This window comes from Nicotiana sylvestris, chromosome 10 (assembly GCF_000393655.2).
Source record: "Nicotiana sylvestris chromosome 10, ASM39365v2, whole genome shotgun sequence".
In the NCBI taxonomy this organism is placed as follows: domain Eukaryota; kingdom Viridiplantae; phylum Streptophyta; class Magnoliopsida; order Solanales; family Solanaceae; genus Nicotiana; species Nicotiana sylvestris.
Window position 1 is genome coordinate 1311527 of NC_091066.1, and position 21519 is coordinate 1333045.

The 21519-nt window shown below is 36.2% G+C and overlaps 1 protein-coding gene and 1 long non-coding RNA gene across 5 annotated transcripts; one reads left to right on the plus strand and one right to left on the minus strand.

The window, feature by feature from the left end:
* Nucleotides 1-627: 627 nt before the first annotated feature.
* Nucleotides 628-5392, plus strand: LOC104244977 (receptor-like protein Cf-9 homolog). 4 transcript variants are annotated; one of them, XR_715640.2, is made up of 2 exons: nt 628-3884; nt 4004-4235. XR_715640.2 is itself a non-coding variant. In XM_070160053.1 (2 exons), exon 1 carries the CDS (start codon nt 723-725, stop codon nt 3654-3656), a length of 2934 nt encoding a protein of 977 aa, XP_070016154.1. In that variant the 5' UTR covers nt 628-722; the 3' UTR covers nt 3657-3688; nt 5305-5392. The 4 variants fall into 4 exon arrangements, 3 of the variants coding, with proteins under 3 accessions (XP_070016154.1, XP_009798812.1, XP_009798811.1); XM_070160053.1 differs by lacking the exon at nt 4004-4235 and adding an exon at nt 5305-5392 and having other exon boundaries at nt 628-3688; XM_009800510.2 differs by having other exon boundaries at nt 628-3688.
* Nucleotides 4723-16976, minus strand: LOC138880311 (uncharacterized). Its single transcript, XR_011402854.1, has 3 exons — nt 16773-16976; nt 16366-16423; nt 4723-5918 (listed from the first exon to the last, which is right to left on the minus strand). It is a non-coding gene; the product is annotated as an uncharacterized lncRNA (long non-coding RNA).
* Between the last annotated feature and the right edge of the window lie 4543 nt (nt 16977-21519).

Sequence of the window (21519 nt, forward strand, 5' to 3'; positions counted from 1 at the left end):
CGTCCAGCTAAGGACGAGAGAAACCGGACCCATAACAATTTGCCTACTTATCTTGACCCAAGTCAAGTATCAACTAAGTTCTATTCACGCTGTATAGCTTCAAGTTAGTTCCATTAATTATACAGCACAGAATTAAGGATATGTCTTTTTGTTCTCGTTATATTTGGTAGAATTTTTGGCTGAGTCCTTTTATATAGTTGGTTATATTTATTTCAATTGTGATAAAATCCTTCTACTTATTGTGGGTTACCAACAAAGGAGAAAAGTATTGTAACAATTAGAAAATTACTGCATTAACCTAAAAGGGCAAAGTCTAACATCAAATTCACAAGTTTTTGAAATAAAACTGAATATTTTACTATAAAAATAAATCAAAAACATAAATTTTATTTGTGGTCAGCTTGTGCCCAATTCCCACGTCCAAGTGTTTTAATCAACAGCCATAAGAAAATATGGCCACTTAAACAATGTTCGTCAAAATATCTTACAATTTATTTTGGAACTATATGTTTCTTTCACTAATCTATAACAACCACACAAAATTAAATAAACTTATCTAAATGGGAAAAAGAAAAAAAAACAGCTCTTTATCATAAATTGAAAAATGCTCACTTATTCTCATCAAACAGTAGCAACAACTTTGACAAGTCAAAGAAAACTATAATCTTATATATTTGTGCATAGGCTTATTCTTAAATTCTGCAACCAACTTTTATGCAAACATGGGCAACAAACAACTCTCAGTTGTGCTCTTTGTCTTTCTCTGTCATGAACTTGCTTTCTCTTCATCCACATTACCTCAATTGTGCAACAAAGATCAAAGTATTTCCCTTCTAAAATTCAAGCAGACTCTTACTGTCGATCCTTATAATCCTTATAATCCTTATAATGCTTCTTCTTCCTGTGGTTACCTTAATCACAATCCTTATCCGAAAACAAGTACATGGAATATGAGCAGAGATTGCTGCTTATGGGATGGCGTGATATGCGATGAGTTTACTGGCCATGTCATTGAGCTTGATCTCAGTTGCAGCAATCTAGTAGGGAAGTTTGATTCTAACAGCAGCCTATTCCAGCTCTCTCACCTCCAAAAGCTTAACCTTTCTTTCAATGACTTCTATCCTTCGGAAATCTCACCTCTATTTGGCAGGTTTTCGCACTTGACGCATCTTGATCTTTCGCACTCATATTTCACAGGTCAAATTCCTTCTGAAATCTCTCATCTGTCAAAGTTACAGTCTCTTTATTTATCAGGCAGCGAGCTCAGTGTTGGACCTTACAATTTCAAATTGCTTCTTCAGAATTTGGCCCAATTAAGAGAGCTTGATCTTACTTTTGTAAGAATCTCTTCCACCATTCCTCCAAATATCTCTTCTCATATAAGAACACTATCGCTAGACTATACAGGATTGCATGGGGCCTTACCTGAGAGTATTTTTCACTTGCCAAACTTGCAAGTTCTGAACTTAGGTTTTAATAATCAGCTCAGTGGTTATTTTCCAAAGACCAAATGGAACAGCAGTGCATCTCTCAGGGTGTTAGATCTCTCTGAAGTGAATTTTTATGGTGATTTTCTACCTGAATCTTTTGGCTATCTAACTTCATTGCAGAGTTTGTATCTTAGTTCTTGCAATCTCTCGGGGCCGATCCCGGAATCTCTTTGGAATCTCACTCGTATAGAGTATATGGACCTTCATTCTAACGATCTTGGAGGACCAATTCCTCTGTTTATAAGTGGACTGCCGAATATGAAGTTCCTATCGCTATCAAGTAACAACCTGAATGGAGAAATACCATCTTGGATATACACGCTTCCATCACTAACTACACTAGACTTGAGCTATAACTACTTTTCTGGTCCACTTGAGGATTTCAAGTCCAATTCACTAGAATGGATTGCATTAGGAGGGAACCGGTTGCAAGGCCATCTTCCCATGTCAATTCAAAACCTTGTGAATCTAACAGAACTTGATCTTCCATCTAACAATTTTAGTGGCAATGTAGACATCAGCTTATTTTCAAACCTCAAACAACTTAACTTGTTGAATCTTTCACATAATAGTATTTCAATTATCAATGACAACAACATCAAGTCTACCTTGCCCGAATCTCTTACAAAAATATACTTGTCTGGTTGTGAAGTAAAAGAACTGGATTTTTTGAGATCAGCAAAGAATCTTGTTTCTTTGGATCTTTCAAATAACAATATTGAAGGAAAAATTCCTGATTGGGCATGGTCTAATTGGATGCACTCACTAGCTTATCTTAATCTATCCCACAACATGTTGACAAGAATTGACCATTTTCTATCATTTTTACAACTAGATACTCTAGATTTGCGATCCAATTTTCTTCAAGGATCCCTACCTATTCTACCGTCCTCTCTAATATTTTTTTTCATATCAAATAATAGTCTCGGTGGGGAGATCCCTTCTTTCTTTTGCAATTTGACATTATTAAGAGTTTTAGACTTGGCAAGAAATAATTTGACAGGAGCAATTCCACAATGTTTGGGTAACTTGAGTTACGGTCTTGAGGTTTTAGATATGCAACACAATTTTCTTTCTGGGAATCTCCAAACAACTTTTAGAGTTGGAAGTAGACTGACAAGCTTCAACTTGCATGGCAATAAGCTAGCGGGAAAAATCCCAAAATCTTTAGCCAATTGCAAAGAGTTGGAAGTTCTCGATTTGGGAAATAATCACCTCAATGACACATTCCCTATGTGGCTGGGAACACTTCCGCGGTTACAAGTTTTAAGCTTGAGATCCAATAAATTGCATGGACCCATCAGAGCTTCAAGGACTAAAAACTTATTTCCTCGTCTTCAGATATTGGATCTCTCTTGCAATGCATTTATAGCAGAGTTGCCAACAAGTCTTTTTCAACATTTCAAAGCCATGATGAGAACTAATCAAACAAAGAAGGCATTAGGAGATGAATATTACGAAGACTCGGTAGTTGTTGTGACAAAGGGACTGGAGCTTGATGTTGTGAGAATCTTGTCTTTGTACACCACTATCGATCTTTCAAGTAACAAATTTGAAGGACATATTCCTTGTCTTCTGGGAGATCTCATTGCACTGCGTGTGTTGAATTTGTCTCATAATAGATTGCAAGGTGATATACCATCATCACTCGGAAATTTATCTCTGGTGGAAACATTGGACCTTAAATATAACCAGCTTTCTGGAAAGATACCAAAACAACTTGCTTCTCTTACGTATCTTGAATTCTTAAATCTCTCCCACAATCATCTCCAAGGATGCATTCCTCAAGGACCTCAATCACATACCTTTATGAGTAGCTCATACGAAGATAATGATGGATTGCGTGGATTCCCAGTTTCGGAAGGTTGTGGAAATAGCAGGATTCCCGAGTCAAGCAATACAACACGCGTTTTGGATGAAGAAAGCACTTCTGAATTTCTCAGTGATTTTTGGAAAGCTGCTCTTATCGGATATGGAAGTGGACTAGTTATTGGATTATCCATTTCATATATCATGCTTTCAGCTCGAAATCCGAATTGGCTTTCTTGGATTGTTGAAGAACTAGAACACAAAATCACAATGAGAAGGCAAAAGAAGCAGCGAGGCCAAACGCATTACAGAAGAAGAAGAAGAAGAAGAAGAAGAAGAAGAAATAATGGTGCCTAGACAAGTTCCAGTCGTCCAATATGTAATTTTAGGTATATATTCATATTAATCTCTATATCTGATATTTTTTCTAAGTTTATATTAACTGGTATTCCAGAGGGTCACGGGTTCGAGTCGTGAAAACAGCCTCTTGCAGAAATGTAGAGTAAGACTGCGTACAATAGACCCTTATGGTTTGGCCCTTCCCCATACCCTCTGCATAGCGGAGATGTGCACCAGACTGGTATTGTATGTCTTCATTTGAATATACCTTGCTTTGTTAGACTAATATCTTTATTAATGCATGAGAATTGAGATTATTTATTTTGTATCTGACATTCACTTTAACTTGTATGAATTAAATATAGGCAAAGAATATGTCCAGTTGAAATACCAGGAGAATGGGAAAAGACTCTGTACTATAGATGTTTCCAGCATCAAATGCCACAAGGAACATGAAGATTAATAGATGCTTCTGAAATTCTTTTTTGTGCTGTAAATGTTGCTATAATTGTTTTTTTTTTGTTTTGGAAAATAGAGAAAACCGAATAAATTCTAGTATTTATTATCGTACGATTTAAGTATATCGTTTATAACGTGCATTTTTTCGTATTAAGTTCTTTTATAAAAGGTGTAATATTTCTAGCAATGAATTGTTTTTTATTTTCTTTCAACATTAAAGAAAAAAAGTATTTTTATTTTAACAACACTGCAAAATAATTATATTGCATAAAGGAAAAACAGAATAGGATTGAATTCCATGTTGGGTTTTTTGTCTGAGAAGTTGCCTGCTAAGGATTTTGAGACTATTCCCACTTGTAAGAATAATAAGGGGAGCCAAGATTCTCTCCTTTCTCCAATATGATGAGGTCAAAGTTCTCATCTTGATACTCCATATGTTTCCATTTATGCGTCTTACTTTATATTATTTGTTTAATAAAGAATGTCACTTTCTATGTGTAATAATAATTCTTTAATTCTAACATTGTTGGGTTTAAAAGATTGGTGAATGGGAAATGGAGGGAGGAAAGCGGAGGGAAAGTGAGCTCCCTTTTGCTTTGTAAAGAGCAAGGTCCCTCATTGGTGGTGGAAAGAAAAGGGGATGTGTTTATATTTCCTTTGGTGTTAAATGGGAAAGTAAGCCTCGCGCCGTTACAAACTAGGTAAATGTTTTCTGTTATGAGAAACCAGTGTTTGCTTCTTTAGATGTTCCTAATGAAGTGCAGTTATGAGCATAGGGCCCAATTAAGTTTGATATACTGAATGTTCCTATTTAAAGTCAACATTCAGCTCCTTCATGTGAATTACTAACACACAAGGAAGAGTCGCCCTGACTTGATGTAATGCTTTTGCTGTATCTGCTTGTGATGGTCACAGAATATATTGTGCTTAATGATAATACTATCGTTGCCTTTTCTTTTCGTCCCTTTTCGGTGTGAGTACGCAAAGCATAAAAGTTTGATGCTCTAGAGCATTTTACTCCTCTGATATGAGCTTTATCTCCTTCAGAATGAAATGTACTCTAAGCTTATTTAAACAGCCTCTCTGCCTTCTTGAAAGTAGGGGTATGATCGCGTACACATTACCCTCATCAGACTCCACTTGTGGGATTACACTGGGTTTGTTGTGGTTGTTGTTGAGATTGCTGATCCATATGATCGTTTTGCAGGACGAACGGATCTCTGAGGTACTGTTATGCTGCTTGTGAAGATTGAAATGTTGCTTTGGCTTAAGAAATAGTAAATCTTACCTGTATGAGGAGTCTATGTACTATTCTAATTTTTCACATTCACATAAATTGGATGCAACATTCAACAATCTGCTCCCTTTGATGTTTAAACCACCAAACTTTGGACAACAAACTTTTTTCCAGGATACAGGTGATATTTTTCTCTTGCCTTCGGTGCTTCCCCATAAGTACTCTCTATATTTTTTGTTTACCTCCTTCAACACAGAAGCCGTGTAATGAGAACAGGACTGTAGTAACAACTTGTTGTTACGCCCCATAAAGCCAGCGCAACCGGCACCCGGTGCCTTTAACTTCCACCGGGCGAATCGCCTGTTTTTGCTACCAATTATCATATCAATAAATCAAAATAAGACTTTGCAAAAATAATAAGTATCGATGATAAAACATCCTTCTAGTTTCCAAACATAAGTTGAGCCAATGGCCAAAATGTGGGGTCCAGCCCACATTTCAAGAAAGAAATTTTCTTCCTTCCTCACTTTTGTCAAAGTTGGTAATAGCAGCCCACGTTTTTGTTTTCTGTCAAAAATGGCACGCTGCAGAGATGAAGCTGTCAAATGAGGTAGGATGTATTTTGCCTATATCATCACAATCTCAAAGGAAAATATATCTGAGAGCTAGAAAGAAAAAGTGAGGTTTCACAGACAGGGTATAAGAAAATAGTTTGTGAAAAATAGAGAGTGTGAGCAATATTGTAGTGATGTGAAATATCAAAAGAGGGTTATTTCTTTTGAGTATTGTAGTGGTCTTTGTAGTATTTTAATCGGGTCTACAAAGTGTAAATTCCTTACTATAGTGATATCAGTTGCTCCTCTCGGGGTCGTGGTTTTTCCCTTATTCGGAAGGGTTTTCCACGTAAAAATCTTGGTGTCATTGTTGCTCTTTTATTTTTGTTAATTACCGTATCTCGGTGCTACATTATTATTCCGTTTTTATTACCGTGAATATTATTTTGGTAGGGGGTTTATTCCTAACAACTGGTATCAGAGCACAGGTTCTGCTCGTTCACTGAAATACTATTCACTGTCGGTAGTACTATACTCGGTGAAAAATAAAAATGTCCGAAGTAAAGTACGAGGTAGCAAAATTCAACGGAGATAATGGTTTCTCAACATGACAAAGAAGGATGAGATATCTGCTCATCCAACAAGGATTACACAAGGTTCTAGATGCTGATTCCAAAAAGCCTGATACCATGAAAGCTGGATTGGGCTGACTTGGATGAAAGAGCTGCTAGTGCAATCAGGTTGCACTTATCAGATGATGTGGTAAATAACATCATTGATGAAGACACTACACGTGGAATTTGGACAAGGTTGGAAAGCCTATACATGTCCAAAACGCTGACAAACAAATTGTATCTGAAGAAGTAGTTATACGCCCTACACATGAGTAAAGGTACGAATTTTTTGTCACATTTAAATGTGTTTAACGGACTAATCACACAGCTTGCCAATCTCGGAGTGAAAATCGAGGAAGAAGATAAAGTCATCTTGCTATTGAACTCGTTGCCATCTTCGTACGATAATTTGGGAACAACCATCCTGCACGGTAAGACTACTATTGAGTTGAAAGATATCACATCGGCTCTTCTACTCAATGAGAAGACGAGAAAGAAGCCTGAAAATCAAGGACAGACTCTAATCACAGAAGGTAGAGGCAGGAGTTATCAAAGGAGTTCGAGCAACTATGGTAGATCCGGAGCTCGTGGGAAGTCAAGGAACCGATCTAAATCAAGAGCCAGAAATTGCAACAACTGTGATCAACCAGGTCACTTCAAAAGAGATTGCCCAAATCCAAGGAAGGGCAAAGGTGAAACCAGTGGCCAGAAGAATGACAACAACACAGCCGCCATGGTGCAAAATAATGATAATGTTGTCCTTTTTATAAATGAGGAAGAGGAATGCATGCACCTGTCAGGTCCAGAGTCGGAATGGGTGGTTGACACAGCGGCATCTCACCATGCCACACCGGTAAGAGATCTTTTTTGCAGATATATAGTAGGTGATTTCGGCACAGTGAAAATGGGTAACACAAGTTACTCAAAGATTGCGGGTATTGGTGACATTTGTATCAAGACAAATGTCGGATGCACATTGGTTCTAAAGGATGTGCGGCATGTACCTGATTTACGGATGAACTTAATCTCAGGAATTGCTTTAGACCGAGATGGATACGAGAACTATGCCAAGGGATCATTGGTGATTGCAAAGGGAGTTGCTCGCGGCACGTTGTACAGGACAAATGCAGAAATATGCCAAGGTGAATTGAACGCGGCACAAGATGAGATTTCTGCAGATTTGTGGCACAAAAGAATGGGTCATATGAGCGAAAAGGGATTGCAGATTCTTGCCAAGAAATCACTCCTTTCTTATGCCAAATGTACAATGGTAAAACCTTGTGACTACTGTTTATTTTGTAAGCAGCATAGAGTCTCATTTCAGACATCGTCTGAAAGAAAATTGAATATACTTGATTTAGTATATTCTGATGTTTGCGGCCCAATGGAAATTGAATCAATGGGCGGTAACAAATATTTTGTTACTTTTATTGATGATGCTTCACGAAAATTATGGGTTTATATTTTGAAAACCAAAGATCAGGTGTTTCAAGTTTTCCAGAAGTTTCATGCTCTAGTAGAAAGGGAGACGGGTCGAAAGCTAAAGCGTCTCCGAAGTGACAATGGAGGTGAGTACACTTCAAGGGAATTTGAAGAGTATTGTTCAAGTCATGGGATCAGACATGAAAAGACAGTTCCTGGAACCCCACAGCACAATGGCGTAGCCGAGAGGATGAACCGCACCATTGTGGAGAAGGTGAGAAGCATGCTCAGAATGGCTAAACTGCCTAAGTCATTCTGGGGTGAAGCAGTTCAGACAGCCTGTTACCTGATCAATAGGAGTCCATCAGTTCCGTTGGCGTTTGAAATCCCAGAGAGAGTTTGGACCAACAAGGAGGTGTCCTACTCGCATCTGAAGGTGTTCGGTTGCAGAGCTTTTGCACATGTACCAAAAGAGCAGAGAACAAAGCTGGATGATAAATCTGTTCCCTGCATATTTATCGGATATGGAGATGAAGAGTTCGGGTACAGACTGTGGGATCCTGTAAAGAAGAAGGTCATCAGAAGCAGAGATGTAGTCTTCCGAGAAAGTGAAGTTGGAACTGCTGCTGATATGTCAGAAAAGGCGAAGAATGGTATAATTCCTAACTTTGTTACTATTCCTTCTACTTCTAACAATCCCACAAGTGCAGAAAGTACGACCGACGAGGTTGCCGAGCAGGGGGAGCAACCTGGTGAGGTTATTGAGCAGGGGGAGCAACTTGATGAAGGTGTCGAGGAAGTGGAGCACCCCACTCAGGGAGAAGAACAACCTCAACCTCTGAGGAGATCAGAGAGGCCAAGGGTAGAGTCACGCAGGTACCCTTCCACAGAGTATGTCCTCATCAGTGATGAGGGGGAGCCAGAAAGTCTTAAGGAGGTGTTGTCCCATCCAGAAAAGAACCAGTGGATGAAAGCTATGCAAGAAGAGATGGAATCTCTCCAGAAAAATGGCACATACAAGCTGGTTGAACTTCCAAAGGGTAAAAGACCACTCAAATGCAAATGGGTCTTTAAACTCAAGAAAGATGGAGATGGCAAGCTGGTCAGATACAAAGCTCGATTGGTGGTTAAAGGCTTCGAACAGAAGAAAGGTATTGATTTTGACGAAATTTTCTCCCCCGTTGTTAAAATGACTTCTATTCGAACAATTTTGAGCTTAGCAGCTAGCCTAGATCTTGAAGTGGAGCAGTTGGATGTGAAAACTGCATTTCTTCATGGAGATTTGGAAGAGGAGATTTATATGGAGCAACCAGAAGGATTTGAAGTAGCTGGAAAGAAACACATGGTGTGCAAATTGAATAAGAGTCTTTATGGATTGAAGCAGGCACCAAGGCAGTGGTACATGAAGTTTGATTCATTCATGAAAAGTCAAACATACCTAAAGACCTATTCTGATCCATGTGTATACTTCAAAAGATTTTCTGAGAATAACTTTATTATATTGTTGTTGTATGTGGATGACATGTTAATTGTAGGAAAAGACAAGGGGTTGATAGCAAAGTTGAAAGGAGATCTGTCCAAGTCATTTGATATGAAGGACTTGGGCCCAGCACAACAAATTCTAGGGATGAAGATAGTTCGAGAGAGAACAAGTAGAAAGTTGTGGCTATCTCAGGAGAAGTACATTGAACGTGTACTAGAACGCTTCAACATGAAGAATGCTAAGCCAGTCAGCACACCTCTTGCTGGTCATCTAAAGTTGAGTAAGAAGATGTGTCCTACAACAGTGGAGGAGAAAGGGAACATGGCTAAAGTTCCTTATTCTTCAGCAGTCGGAAGCTTGATGTATGCAATGGTATGTACTAGACCTGATATTGCTCACGCAGTTGGTGTTGTCAGCAGGTTTCTTGAAAATCCTGGAAAGGAACATTGGGAAGCAGTCAAGTGGATACTCAGGTACCTGAGAGGTACCACGGGAGATTGTTTGTGCTTTGGAGGATCTGATCCAATCTTGAAGGGCTATACAGATGCTGATATGGCAGGTGACATTGACAACAGAAAATCTACTACTGGATATTTATTTACATTTTCAGGGGGAGCTATATCATGGCAGTCTAAGTTGCAGAAGTGCGTTGCACTTTCAACAACTGAAGCAGAGTACATTGCCGCTACAGAAACTGGCAAGGAGATGATATGGCTCAAGCGATTCCTTCAAGAGCTTGGATTGCATCAGAAGGAGTATGTCGTCTATTGTGACAGTCAAAGTGCAATAGACCTTAGCAAGAACTCTATGTACCATGCAAGGACCAAACACATTGATGTGAGATATCATTGGATTCGAGAAATGGTAGATGATGAATCTCTAAAAGTCTTGAAGATTTCTACAAATGAGAATCCCGCAGATATGCTGACCAAGGTGGTACCAAGGAACAAGTTCGAGCTATGCAAAGAACTTGTCGGCATGCATTCAAACTAGAAGACAGTGCTACCTCCTCTGGATGAATGAGACTGGAGGGGGAGATTGATGATGTCCATCTCATTGAAGAAGTATTAGGCATGTGCCTAATAAGAGTTTTCTTTGGTTTGGTAGCCAACCTTGTTGACTTGTATTTGTTTTGGGATCCTTCTTCATTAATTTATCCCAAAAATTATTGTAGAATACCCTGTATAAGCAAGGGATTCGTTCTTCTGTGAAACCCAATTCAGGAGTCCATTTATGAATCCAAGGGATCGAGAATTTAATAAAAAAATAAATTTGATCTATTTTATCGAGGTAGCTGATATGATCTGCGTGATATAATTCTGTTAGAACTGGAAAACATTTTGTCCATTCTTTGTATAATTTAAGAAATGGTTCAGGCAATATTTTAATTGTGGGACCGTGGTATGATCACCAATTTAAGAACCAGTTAGGAATAGGGTTTGCAAAAATCTTTGTACACACCTTAATAAACAAAGTGTGTTTATGTAGTTCGTTATTATAATAAAGAACCCTGTCTAACGCCTGGATATAATCCCAATATGTAAAGTTCATGGCTGATTTGTTAAGGCTGATCTGCCTTTCTTTCATTGTAGAAATTCCTCATTCTTCAACAGATATAATCTGTTTGATAATGATTTTGGAGAAGTTATAAACGTTCGTGCTATAACCTGAAAAGTGCTGGAATTCTGCACTACCTGTACTGGTTAGAATAGTTTCATAATAAGTGCAGGTTTTATATGATTCACCCGAGTAGTATAATCCGTTAATCAGGTATCTCTGGAATATCTTCCATGGTTCATTTTTTCTCTAAATCTCAGAATTTTCAAGGAGAAATATCATTTCTTTCTTTGGTAATTTTTCGTATGACTTGATATCATCGTTGTCTTCTTCTTTAGCAATTGAAGCAAAAGTATCACTTTGCTTTTTGGATGCCAAATAAGCTTGCAGATGTCCATATAAAGGACAATCTTCTGGAATATCATCCAGATGTATAGAATGACCTGATGATTCACCTGTATAAGGTATTTTGGAGTTTATCAAACTCTTTTTTCCTCTTTGTACTACTGGAGAATTAGATGAGGATTCGTATGACGATCCTTGAGAATAAGACTTACTAGGGGAAGATCTTCCCCTACCTCTGCCCCTGGTGGCCCATGAAGGGTCCATTCTGCATAAATAGCAAGTCATTAGTAATTACAAAAGATATCAGAATTCTATTGCTGATATAATCCTGGCTGGGGAATTCATTTTCAAATTCTTGAAGAATATTAGTAATATCTATAAGACTAGAGCATTCCTCTTCAATATCTTTAAGAATGTCAGCCATAATTCTATCAAGTATGAGACCCTTTAAGTCTCTGTTTAAATTAATCACTTTAAGAATAGTGATTAATACTTTATCACCTAAAGTCATGGTATAATAACTCATACTTAATCTAAATATTCCCGGAATAGGAAATCCGGAAGGGAATTATCAATTCCTTTTTTGTATTGTATTTCAAAATCGAAAGGTGCCAGCTGAGCCTGCCATCTAGCAAATATTAGTTTAGAAGCATCGTGCTTAAAATCTTTGTCAAACATATATTTAACAGATTGAGCATCAGTTTTTATCAAAACCTTTTGGTTATACAAGTCGTCTTGAAATTTTAGAACACATTTAACAATTGTTAACATTTCATGAGCCACAGTAGCATATTTCTTTTGGGCTTCGGTCCATTTACCAGAGTGAAATCTTATTAGGTATTCACCCTTATTGTTGGGATTTACTTGTTTTAAAATCCCTCCATATCCAACGTTAGACGCATCTGTCTCGATAATTTTTTGCCATGTAGGATTAGCAAGGGTTAAACAAGGTAAATATGTAACACGTTGTTTAATACTTTTGACTAACGCAGTATGCTGGTCAGTCCAAGGCTGCCTATGATCCTTTTTCAGCCTATCGTATAGAGGAGCTAGATCACGAGATAAACTTTTGTAGAAAGGGGATATATAATTCAAACTTCCCAAAAATCTTTGTAATTGAGTCCTGTCAGTAATAACATGAGGAAATTTTGAGGCAAAATCAATTGATCTTTGTATTGGGGTAATATTTCCCTGGCAAATATTATGACCTAAAAACGAACATTTGTTTGGAATAGACTCATTTTTTGTTTAGAAATTACTAAACCGTTTTGTACTACAATTTTCTTAAAAATATCAAGATGCTTAATATGAATCTCCAATGTTTTAGAAAATACTAATATGTCGTCAATATAAACGATGATAAAATCTAGATAAGGGTTAAAAATATCATTCATAATTTTCTGAAATTCAGAAGGGGCATTTTTTAAACCAAATGGCATAACATTCCATTCATATTGCCCAAATGAAACATTAAAAGCAGTTCTATAAGTATGCTCTTTAAAAATCTGAATTTGCCAATATCCAGATTTTAAATCGAATTTTGAAAATATATTGGCGTCATATAATCTAGATAGCAAGTCCCTTTTATTAGGGATAGGATATCTAATCCATTTTAGATGTTTATTTAATGGTTTATAATTTATAACTAATATAGGAATACCTCGTTCTCTTTCTGCAGCACTATTAACATAAAAGGTAGAACATGACTAAGGAGATTTTGAGGGTTTTATCAAACCCTTTTGTAACAAGCTGTCAATCTCGTTTTTGCAGAATTCAACTAGTTCAGCATTCATCTGGCAAGGTCGAGATTTAGTAGGAATATCATCCACGGAGAAGTTTTCTTCGTAAGGAAGAGTTACAATATGCCTTTTTCGGTTCCAAAAGGCACTAGGGTGATCGGCGCAAACATCAACAGCCATCTTTTCAACAATCAATTTAATCTTTTGCTGAACTTTAGCAGATTGTAAAGTATCGAATATATTCATGCTTAATATTTCTAATTGTAATGAATCAACATGCCTTTGTTTCATACTAATCAAGGCGTTAATATCTCTAGTTACGGGATCTGTAACAAAAGAATAACTTATCTTTTTATCTTGATAAGTAGCAGAAAAACCATGTGCATCTATGTTATTAAAAGGATAAATAGAATTAATAAAAGGGGTTCCAAGTATAATTGGAGGGTATAACTGATTTTTTACCAAAATGAAGAAATGAGGAATACAGACTTTATTTTGGCAAATATGAGTATTTGGTAGTATGTACTTTATATCTAAAGCATGACCAGAAGCGGATTTAACCAAATGAGTGGTCTTTTGAAAATATTTAGTTGAAATTAATCCTTCCTGAATGCAGCTTACATCAACACCACTATCAATCATAGTTATGTCAGTTATAGAAAAATTATTATCGATCAAAATAGAACATTTAATATACCATTTATGTGCAGTAACAATTTGCATCATACCTAAAAATATATCAGATTTTTCTTCAGTCAGATCAAAAATTTCTTTTCCTTTATCATTAGAAAATTCAGAAATTTCTTTAGTCGAAAATTCAGGTAGAGAATTATTTTTCTCAATTTGAGTAATTCGGTGATCGTAAATCATTTGGTTTTGCTTAAGAGACTTAATATCCTTTTTCAAATTCTCAATTTCTTCTTTTATATCATCAAAAGAAGTATATCTGCTAAGCGTACTGGACTTTTGAAGTCGTTTATTAATTTCAGACAAAGAATAAGGCGCAAAACGTTCAAATTCGTTCTTGTATTTTTCAAAAGGTTTTGAACTACTAGAACTAGAACTTGCAGCTAAATTAATAATTTTTTCACGAAGTTTTTCATCGGTAACTTCTTTTAAAAGTGCTATTACATTATCAGATGTAATAGTTTTCATATTTAGATTATGAAATTATGATTGCAATTTATAAAATTCGTCACTATCACAAGTACAAATATCACCTTTGCAAGTAGTGCAAGAAGTATCAACATTTTTATCACTATTAGATAAATCAATTAACTCAACTTCGTCTTCAGATTCAGTCTCAGAGTAATAGTCAGATTCTGATCCTGAAGTGTATAACAAGCCATAAACCTTATCGCGTAACTCATCATCGAGTTCTAAGGTTTTCAGCTTTTGAAGCTTGCAATTTGGAGAAATATGACCAAACTTTCCACACTTATAACACTTAATATCAGCGAGATCTCTTTTTGATCTATTCTTCGTAAATCGAGTAGATTTTCGATGCGCTTTTCTAGTATCACGTTCTTCCTTAGGCCTATATCTAGACCTTTTTTCTTATACGGGCTATCCAGGTAAGGATACCTATGATATCTGTTTTTCTTCTTCCTACTTTGAGTAGAAGTTCCGGGTAAACCGAACTGGGTACAGAAATCACCTAATTGGGATTTCTCTTTAAGCTTATCAATCTTAAACTGTCTAGAAAGCTTTAGCTCATTACACAATTTTAATCCTTCTTGTGTACATACTCCTATAAGTTTACCATAGGTATAATTACCATACTGAATTTCACCGTAACTATCCCTTAACACATTCCTTACTCTTTCGGCAAATAAGGAAGGGAGACCGTCTATAAACTTGGCCTTCCAATGCTCATATTTATTCTCGGGTAGTTCCATAACCCTACTCATAAAAGTATCATTATACCATCTAAATTCACTAAGGGTATTACATCTAAGCCCATTAAGTAAGGTTCTGATGGTCTCATGATTTGAGGTAAATCTACCATTGAAATGTTCTAAGATTGTAAGGATAAGGGTATACACTGCATTTTCTCTACCCTTAACTAGAGCCATACCTATATTATCAACACCTTCGTCGACGGCTATAGCATTAATTACGAAAGCCTTTTCTTCTATAGATAAATGATTATCCCACCAGCCACGAAGTTGGCCAGTAAATCCTGCAATAATCATTTTGCAAATAGTTCTATCCGTATTTTTAACACTTTTACAGATAGTCGAATACATAAGCATTCTGTGTACGAGAATGGTTAATTGTCTATCAGATAAACCATCAAGATTCCATTCATAAATTTCGGAACCGCTATAAGACGTATTAGTCTGATTCCAATCACGTTCCTCAATCAACACATCTTGAGGAGTAGGACGGGGATAATAGTAAGTTTGCATCTTTGGTCTGTCAGCATACCTACTATTTGGTTTAACTATACCTTTGAGTTTATTAAACTCTGACCATGTCTCAGTTTTATAATCAGAAACGGTCTCCATTTTATCAGCAAATTTTTTTGATAAATCAATAGGTCTAATATTTAAACCAGAAAGCTTTTTATCTAAAAGCTGAGCTAAGTCATCAAGAGATTTAAATTTAAAATCCTGAATCTCAGGAGGTCTTTGAATATGAGTAAGAATGTTTTGATCAACTGTTTTACTTCCTGAAGTGGAGGCAATATCAGTTGGTCCTTTCTTAGTACCCATTTCTTTTATTAAAATAGTCAAATCATCAAGTTTTTTATCAAGAGAACCAATATGTTCTCCTAAAATTTTTACATACAAACCCAAATAATTGTTTTGAGAAATCAATTTATTAATTTCTGCGATACTAATAGCTGCAACATTATCATCAATAAATTTTTGAAAAGCAGTGAAAGTAATACCAGTATTATTAGGTAAAATAAAGGGAGTCTGAGGAGGATAAATAGCTTTAGTAATATTACCACTCCCATCTTTATAAGATCTTTCTAATACCTTTATATAAAGAGGCAAATAAGTTGTTATAAACCAAAGAACAAAATACATAATTTGATTATGCAGGGCACAAGTTTCATAAAATTCTTGAGATATATTGTTCAAATCATTTTTACTATAAGTATCAAAAAACCATGTTTTAAACTGATTCCATTTATTACTAAAAAATTCCTTTTGAATATAATTTCATGGTATCAGAACATTTTACAATATTATCAACTCAAATCAAGTTGGTAAAATGCAATATAAAGTGTTACCAAAGAATGAAAGCTTGAAAATATCCAGCGCCACAACTTATACGTAAACAATACTATACACATCTTAACTTACCTTATTCTAGCCTTCCATAACATGCAAGAACCTTCGACTGCGCTCATCTTGATTCAATCTACATGATAATAACCCTTTTGTTTTAAATCCAGTTGAATTCAACGTAATCCAACTCATACATAGCTACTAGACCATTCTCAATTCAAACCCACATTTCTTCCATCTAATGACCTTAATAATTCAATACCCAATAATAATTAAATTATTAAAAATCATGAAGAACAATTATTCAACTATTTCACAACCCCAAAGTGCTAGTCATGACCTTCTGCATCTATTTCTTAAATTTCAAGAATAACCATTTCGAAAATTCACTTAATCCACAATTCAAAAGATATTTTCTAACACCTAAATACCTTCATTAACCTCTATGTTCATCATAGTTGAAAGAAAAGACAAGAAATTACCTCTTGAAGAAATCCTAGAAATCCTCTTCTTAAAGTTCTTGGAAGGAATCCTTGAAATAAAATTGGAACAATATTCTTGCTACTGCTTATTTGCTGATAAAAAAATAAGAAAAAAACTTGTGGGATTCAAGTTCACCAGCCCCCTTTAGTGTCACTAGCGTTTTCAAACACAGAAGAAGACTCTGTTTTGTTGCCCTTTATTCAGCCAAGAATCCCCAATAATTCAAGTGATTCATATATTATATTGTCTTAAAAAGACACCCTTATGTCTCTATCAACTTGTTTCTCATTCTCACGTGTAAAGCCACTTTATAAGATGCTTTTGGACTATCATTCTCCTCGTATAATTGTTTTTTTGTAGAGAGTAGATGCTGCAATATTCTCTTACATGGTAGGTGATGATAGACTATAATTACGTATTTTAGTCGATTATTACACTCTAATTTACTGCACTTTAGTTGAGTTTGCGCTTTAATCGCTAGTGTTTTGCACTAATTGTGTATTTTATGCCTTGTAGGTGTGATTCCGAGCTATATAGATGTTATGTAATGAATTTAAGTGGTTTTGAGCTTGGAAGTCTGAGTAATAGCTCAAGGAATTAAGCCGGGATTGCTTTCGGGATCAACGGATGATAAAACAACAAAACGAAAACTCGAAGAGGCATATTGCGCACTGTCTAGTAAAATAGACATAACTTTTTAATCAAAACTCTATTTGGGCTCCACAATAAATGGTTGGAAAGCTAACTCAAAGGGCTACAACTTTCATGTTTTACGTTTCTCCAAATTACAAAAGGAACAGGGTCAAAAACCGCGACCGCAGCAGCACTACGGCAGAACCGCGGCAGAGGGCAGTCGCGGACAACTGAAGAATCTGATAGGGTGTTTGGCCGCGGTTCCGGCGCGACCGCGGTGAAAACGCGGCAGGATGCGTAAATTTCAGGGAACAAAGTGCAAAACATGGGATTTTAAGCCCTAAATCCTTTATTAAACCAAGGAAGCCGGCCAAGAAAAGGATTGGACATATTTTTGACATAGATTTGACCTAAGGAGGCAGAGACACAATAGGAGCAAGGCTTGGGAATTCTTCTACAAGTTTTTTCTTTCCTCTTCCTATTTTTCATTGTTGGTTATGACTTTTAGTATTGTAGTTTTACATACTATTATGAATAGCTAATTTGTTATCTAGAGTTTTGATAGAACCTTTTGTAGGATAAATTCTTGTTATGTTTTTATATAATTGAGCCGTAGTATAATCTCTATTTGTTCAACTACGTTCTTATTGTAGTTAATTGAAGAGCTCTCAATTAGCTGTGCCTATTTAGTATGCATAACTCGGGAGAGAGTGCATATTTAGGTAATTGTTGAACAACACCACTCCCAGAGTATATGAGGGATCAATAACCGAGGGTTTAAAGGCGGGATTAGGGATAACGAAGCCTTGGGTGCGATCTGAAGTGAGCTGTATCAAAAGCCAGCTAGCGTAGCTCGGGAGAGTGCGTCTAGTAAATTGTCGTGATTACTCGGGAGAGATTTACGGTAATAAGAGTGCTCATGATCGGTAGAGAATACTTAGGCGAAATTATAGAAGACATAGCGGGAAGGATTCCGACAATTGGGGAAATCATAACTCTAGACCTCCTTAATCTTGTCTCTAACTCTTAGTATCTTTAGTTGTTAATTTATTATTTTAATTTGTTAATCAATTAGTTAAACACAAGAATCTAAATATCTATAAGTTAGGAACTGTTCAAGCTTGTCTTCTTAGTGATAGTGAACAACTATAGCTAAGCCTTAGTTCTCTGTGGGATTCGACTCCGGACTTGTAAACCGGATTATATTTGCAACGACCGTATTGTCCTTAGAGTTGATGCCCATGATAGTTTTACTTGCCTTTCTATAATACACAAAAGCTTCAATATAATTATCCCTTAGAGTTGATGCCCATGATAGTTTTACTTGGGTTTTATTTACACCAGGAGGGTACCTCAACGTCATTAGGCACATAGTAGCTACACTACTGTTTGATGTAATTGAATGACTGAACTGCATTAGCAAAATATTCATTAACCATCTTTGCTACCTATTCGTTTTTAATATCTGACTTTACCAAACATTCAATTTTTTCAATACTTTATAACAGGTTTAATGGAATTGGTATCTGCTATTGTTAGAGAATTTTATGTATCAACGAATGTTCCGCAGCTTCTACCAGTTTTAGCTCGGCAATAGAGTCTTGTGTATGCAACTACAGTGCAATGTAATCGGAAGATTAATGATGAATTGGTTAACTGATATCAACAAATTAATGCAGATATCATTATGCCAGGTTGAAGCGAAAGGTCGTATTACTTCAAAAGAAATACAACAATTCTATAGAATTTCTGCTTGAATAAACCAAATCCTACTTCAAAAGGACCAAATCGGAACAAATGTAGCATGTTGCTCAACTTAGTAGAAAATTCCAATCAGCGGACTTCATGTACAATATCCAGTGTTCTTTGCAGTTCTTGGAACAATATTATAAAGCTTGCTGGTGTGGTTCTATCAATCCTCAATATCTCATTTCCGACCTGTTTCATTCCAATACTCAATAACATGGAGGTACCTAATCGAGTTGGCGAGCACACAACGATACCAACTGCCCCACCCCAGTCTGAATAGCAAGTCTAGCTACAGATCTAAGCTTGAAAAATTATTTCACCACTAATACATAATTATAGGACTTAATAGATTATTTGGAGTATTTATTCATATACCATCCGTAGCCATAAGCCCACCATTAACCAGGATTGGCAATGGAGTAATTGTCAAGAGCCACTAAACGTCCTGCCAATGTCCAGAGATAAGAATCCTTGACGTAGCATACATTTGTTGAGAATACTTTTTTTTTTTAATCACAAATGCATATAGACAGCAATTTTTATTGATATCATCAAATCCTTTTTATCATATCAGATTGAATCTCAATCTTAATCCACGTGAACTTTTACTACTGAAATACATAGAATAATTGCATAGTATAGCTTCTGCATATGTTGGTAAAAGAATGTCTATTGCATATCTTTTCTACCTGCATCCTAACCATAACCTTATTCTATCCATTTACAGGTTTATATACATTTGAGTTTCAGAAAAGAGGTTTACCTCATGCGCATATATTGCTATTTCTGCATCCCACATTAAAAAGCCCCTCCACGGATCATATTGACAGAATTATAGCAGCAGAAATACTTGATTTGGAAGTTGATCCTGACGGTTATAATGTTGTTAAGAACTTTGTGATGCATGGATCTTGCGGAGAACTGAATCCACATTGCCCATGTATGAGGCAAGGAAATTGCACAAAGCATTTTCCAAAGAAATTCAATGATCGGACAACTTTTGATTCGGATGGATTTCCTATTTATCGGCACAGGTATTCAAGTCAAGAAAAATGATGCCAACTTAGACAATAGATATGTTGTCCCTTACAACAAGGATTTGCTTGTCAAATATGATACACATGTAAATGTCGAATTATGCAATTACTCAAGGTCTGTGATGTATGTCCATAAAGGGTCTGATAGAGCAACTGCAACTATCTACCAATACTGGTGCAGAAAATGATGAGATAAAAAAATATCTAGATTGCGGATACATATCAGCTACAGAAGCTTGCTGGAGGATCTTTAAATTTGACATACGTTATAGAAAGCCGACTGTTGAGCGTTTACCTTTCCATTTACAGGGACAAAACACAATAATATTCGAAGAAGAAAAGCGAGCAGAAAGCGTGCTTAGGAGACCGGACATAGAAAAAACAAAATTCACAGATTGGTTTGAGGCGAACAAAAGATATGATGATGCACGAGAATTGACATATTCAGATTTTCCTACGCGTTGGGTCTGGAATGCAAAAGAAAAAACCTGGAATAGAAAACAAAGTGGGAAGGCAGTTGGTAGAATTTACTTCGCACATCCTGCAAGTGGAGAACGTTTTTATATTAGAAGGCTGCTTGACTTTGTGAAAGGAAGCACTTCCTTTGAAAGCATCAGGAAATGAGATTATTAGATGCATGCTACGCGTTAGGATTATTAGATGATGATAAAGAGTGGAATTACTGCTTAGCTAAGGCTTCACTTTGGGCCGCAGGAAATGAGTTGAGACAATTATTTGTAACGATACTTAATCATTGCCAGGTATCTGATTCAACGAAATTTTGGAAGAACAACCGTGGAATTTTATCAGAAGATATAACATCATTGCAGAGGAAGAGATTTCAATTTAAAAAATTTACAGTTAACTGAAAAATAAGTAGAAGCATACACGTTATTTGAGATTGAAACCATCCTATTAAAGATGGAAAAAAGTTTGAAAGACATAGATGGAATGCCAATTCCAGATTCTGCATTACTGCGAGATGTGGGAAATTGTATGCTCAATGAGGAGCTAAATATACTGCATGACAAATCATTCGCTCTCTTAAATGACTGCCAAAAGTCAGCTTATGATGCAATAATAACATCAGTTGAGAAAGAACAAGGACGATTATTTTTTATAAATGGACATGGTGGTACTGGAAAGACATTTTTGTGGAATACAATAATTTCAAAGCTCAGATCACAATCAAAAATAGTTCTTCCTGTTGCTACGTCTGGAATAGCAGCATTGTTATTACCAAATGGTAGGACCGCTCATTCACGCTTCCATATGTTGCGGAAGTCAAATGTATATAGTCTAAATGAATCACAACTACTATACCAAA

Bases quoted from the DNA above. Each gene is read 5' to 3' on its own strand.
- LOC104244977 (XM_070160053.1), top strand. From the start codon at position 723: ATGGGCAACAAACAACTCTCAGTTGTGCTCTTTGTCTTTCTCTGTCAT.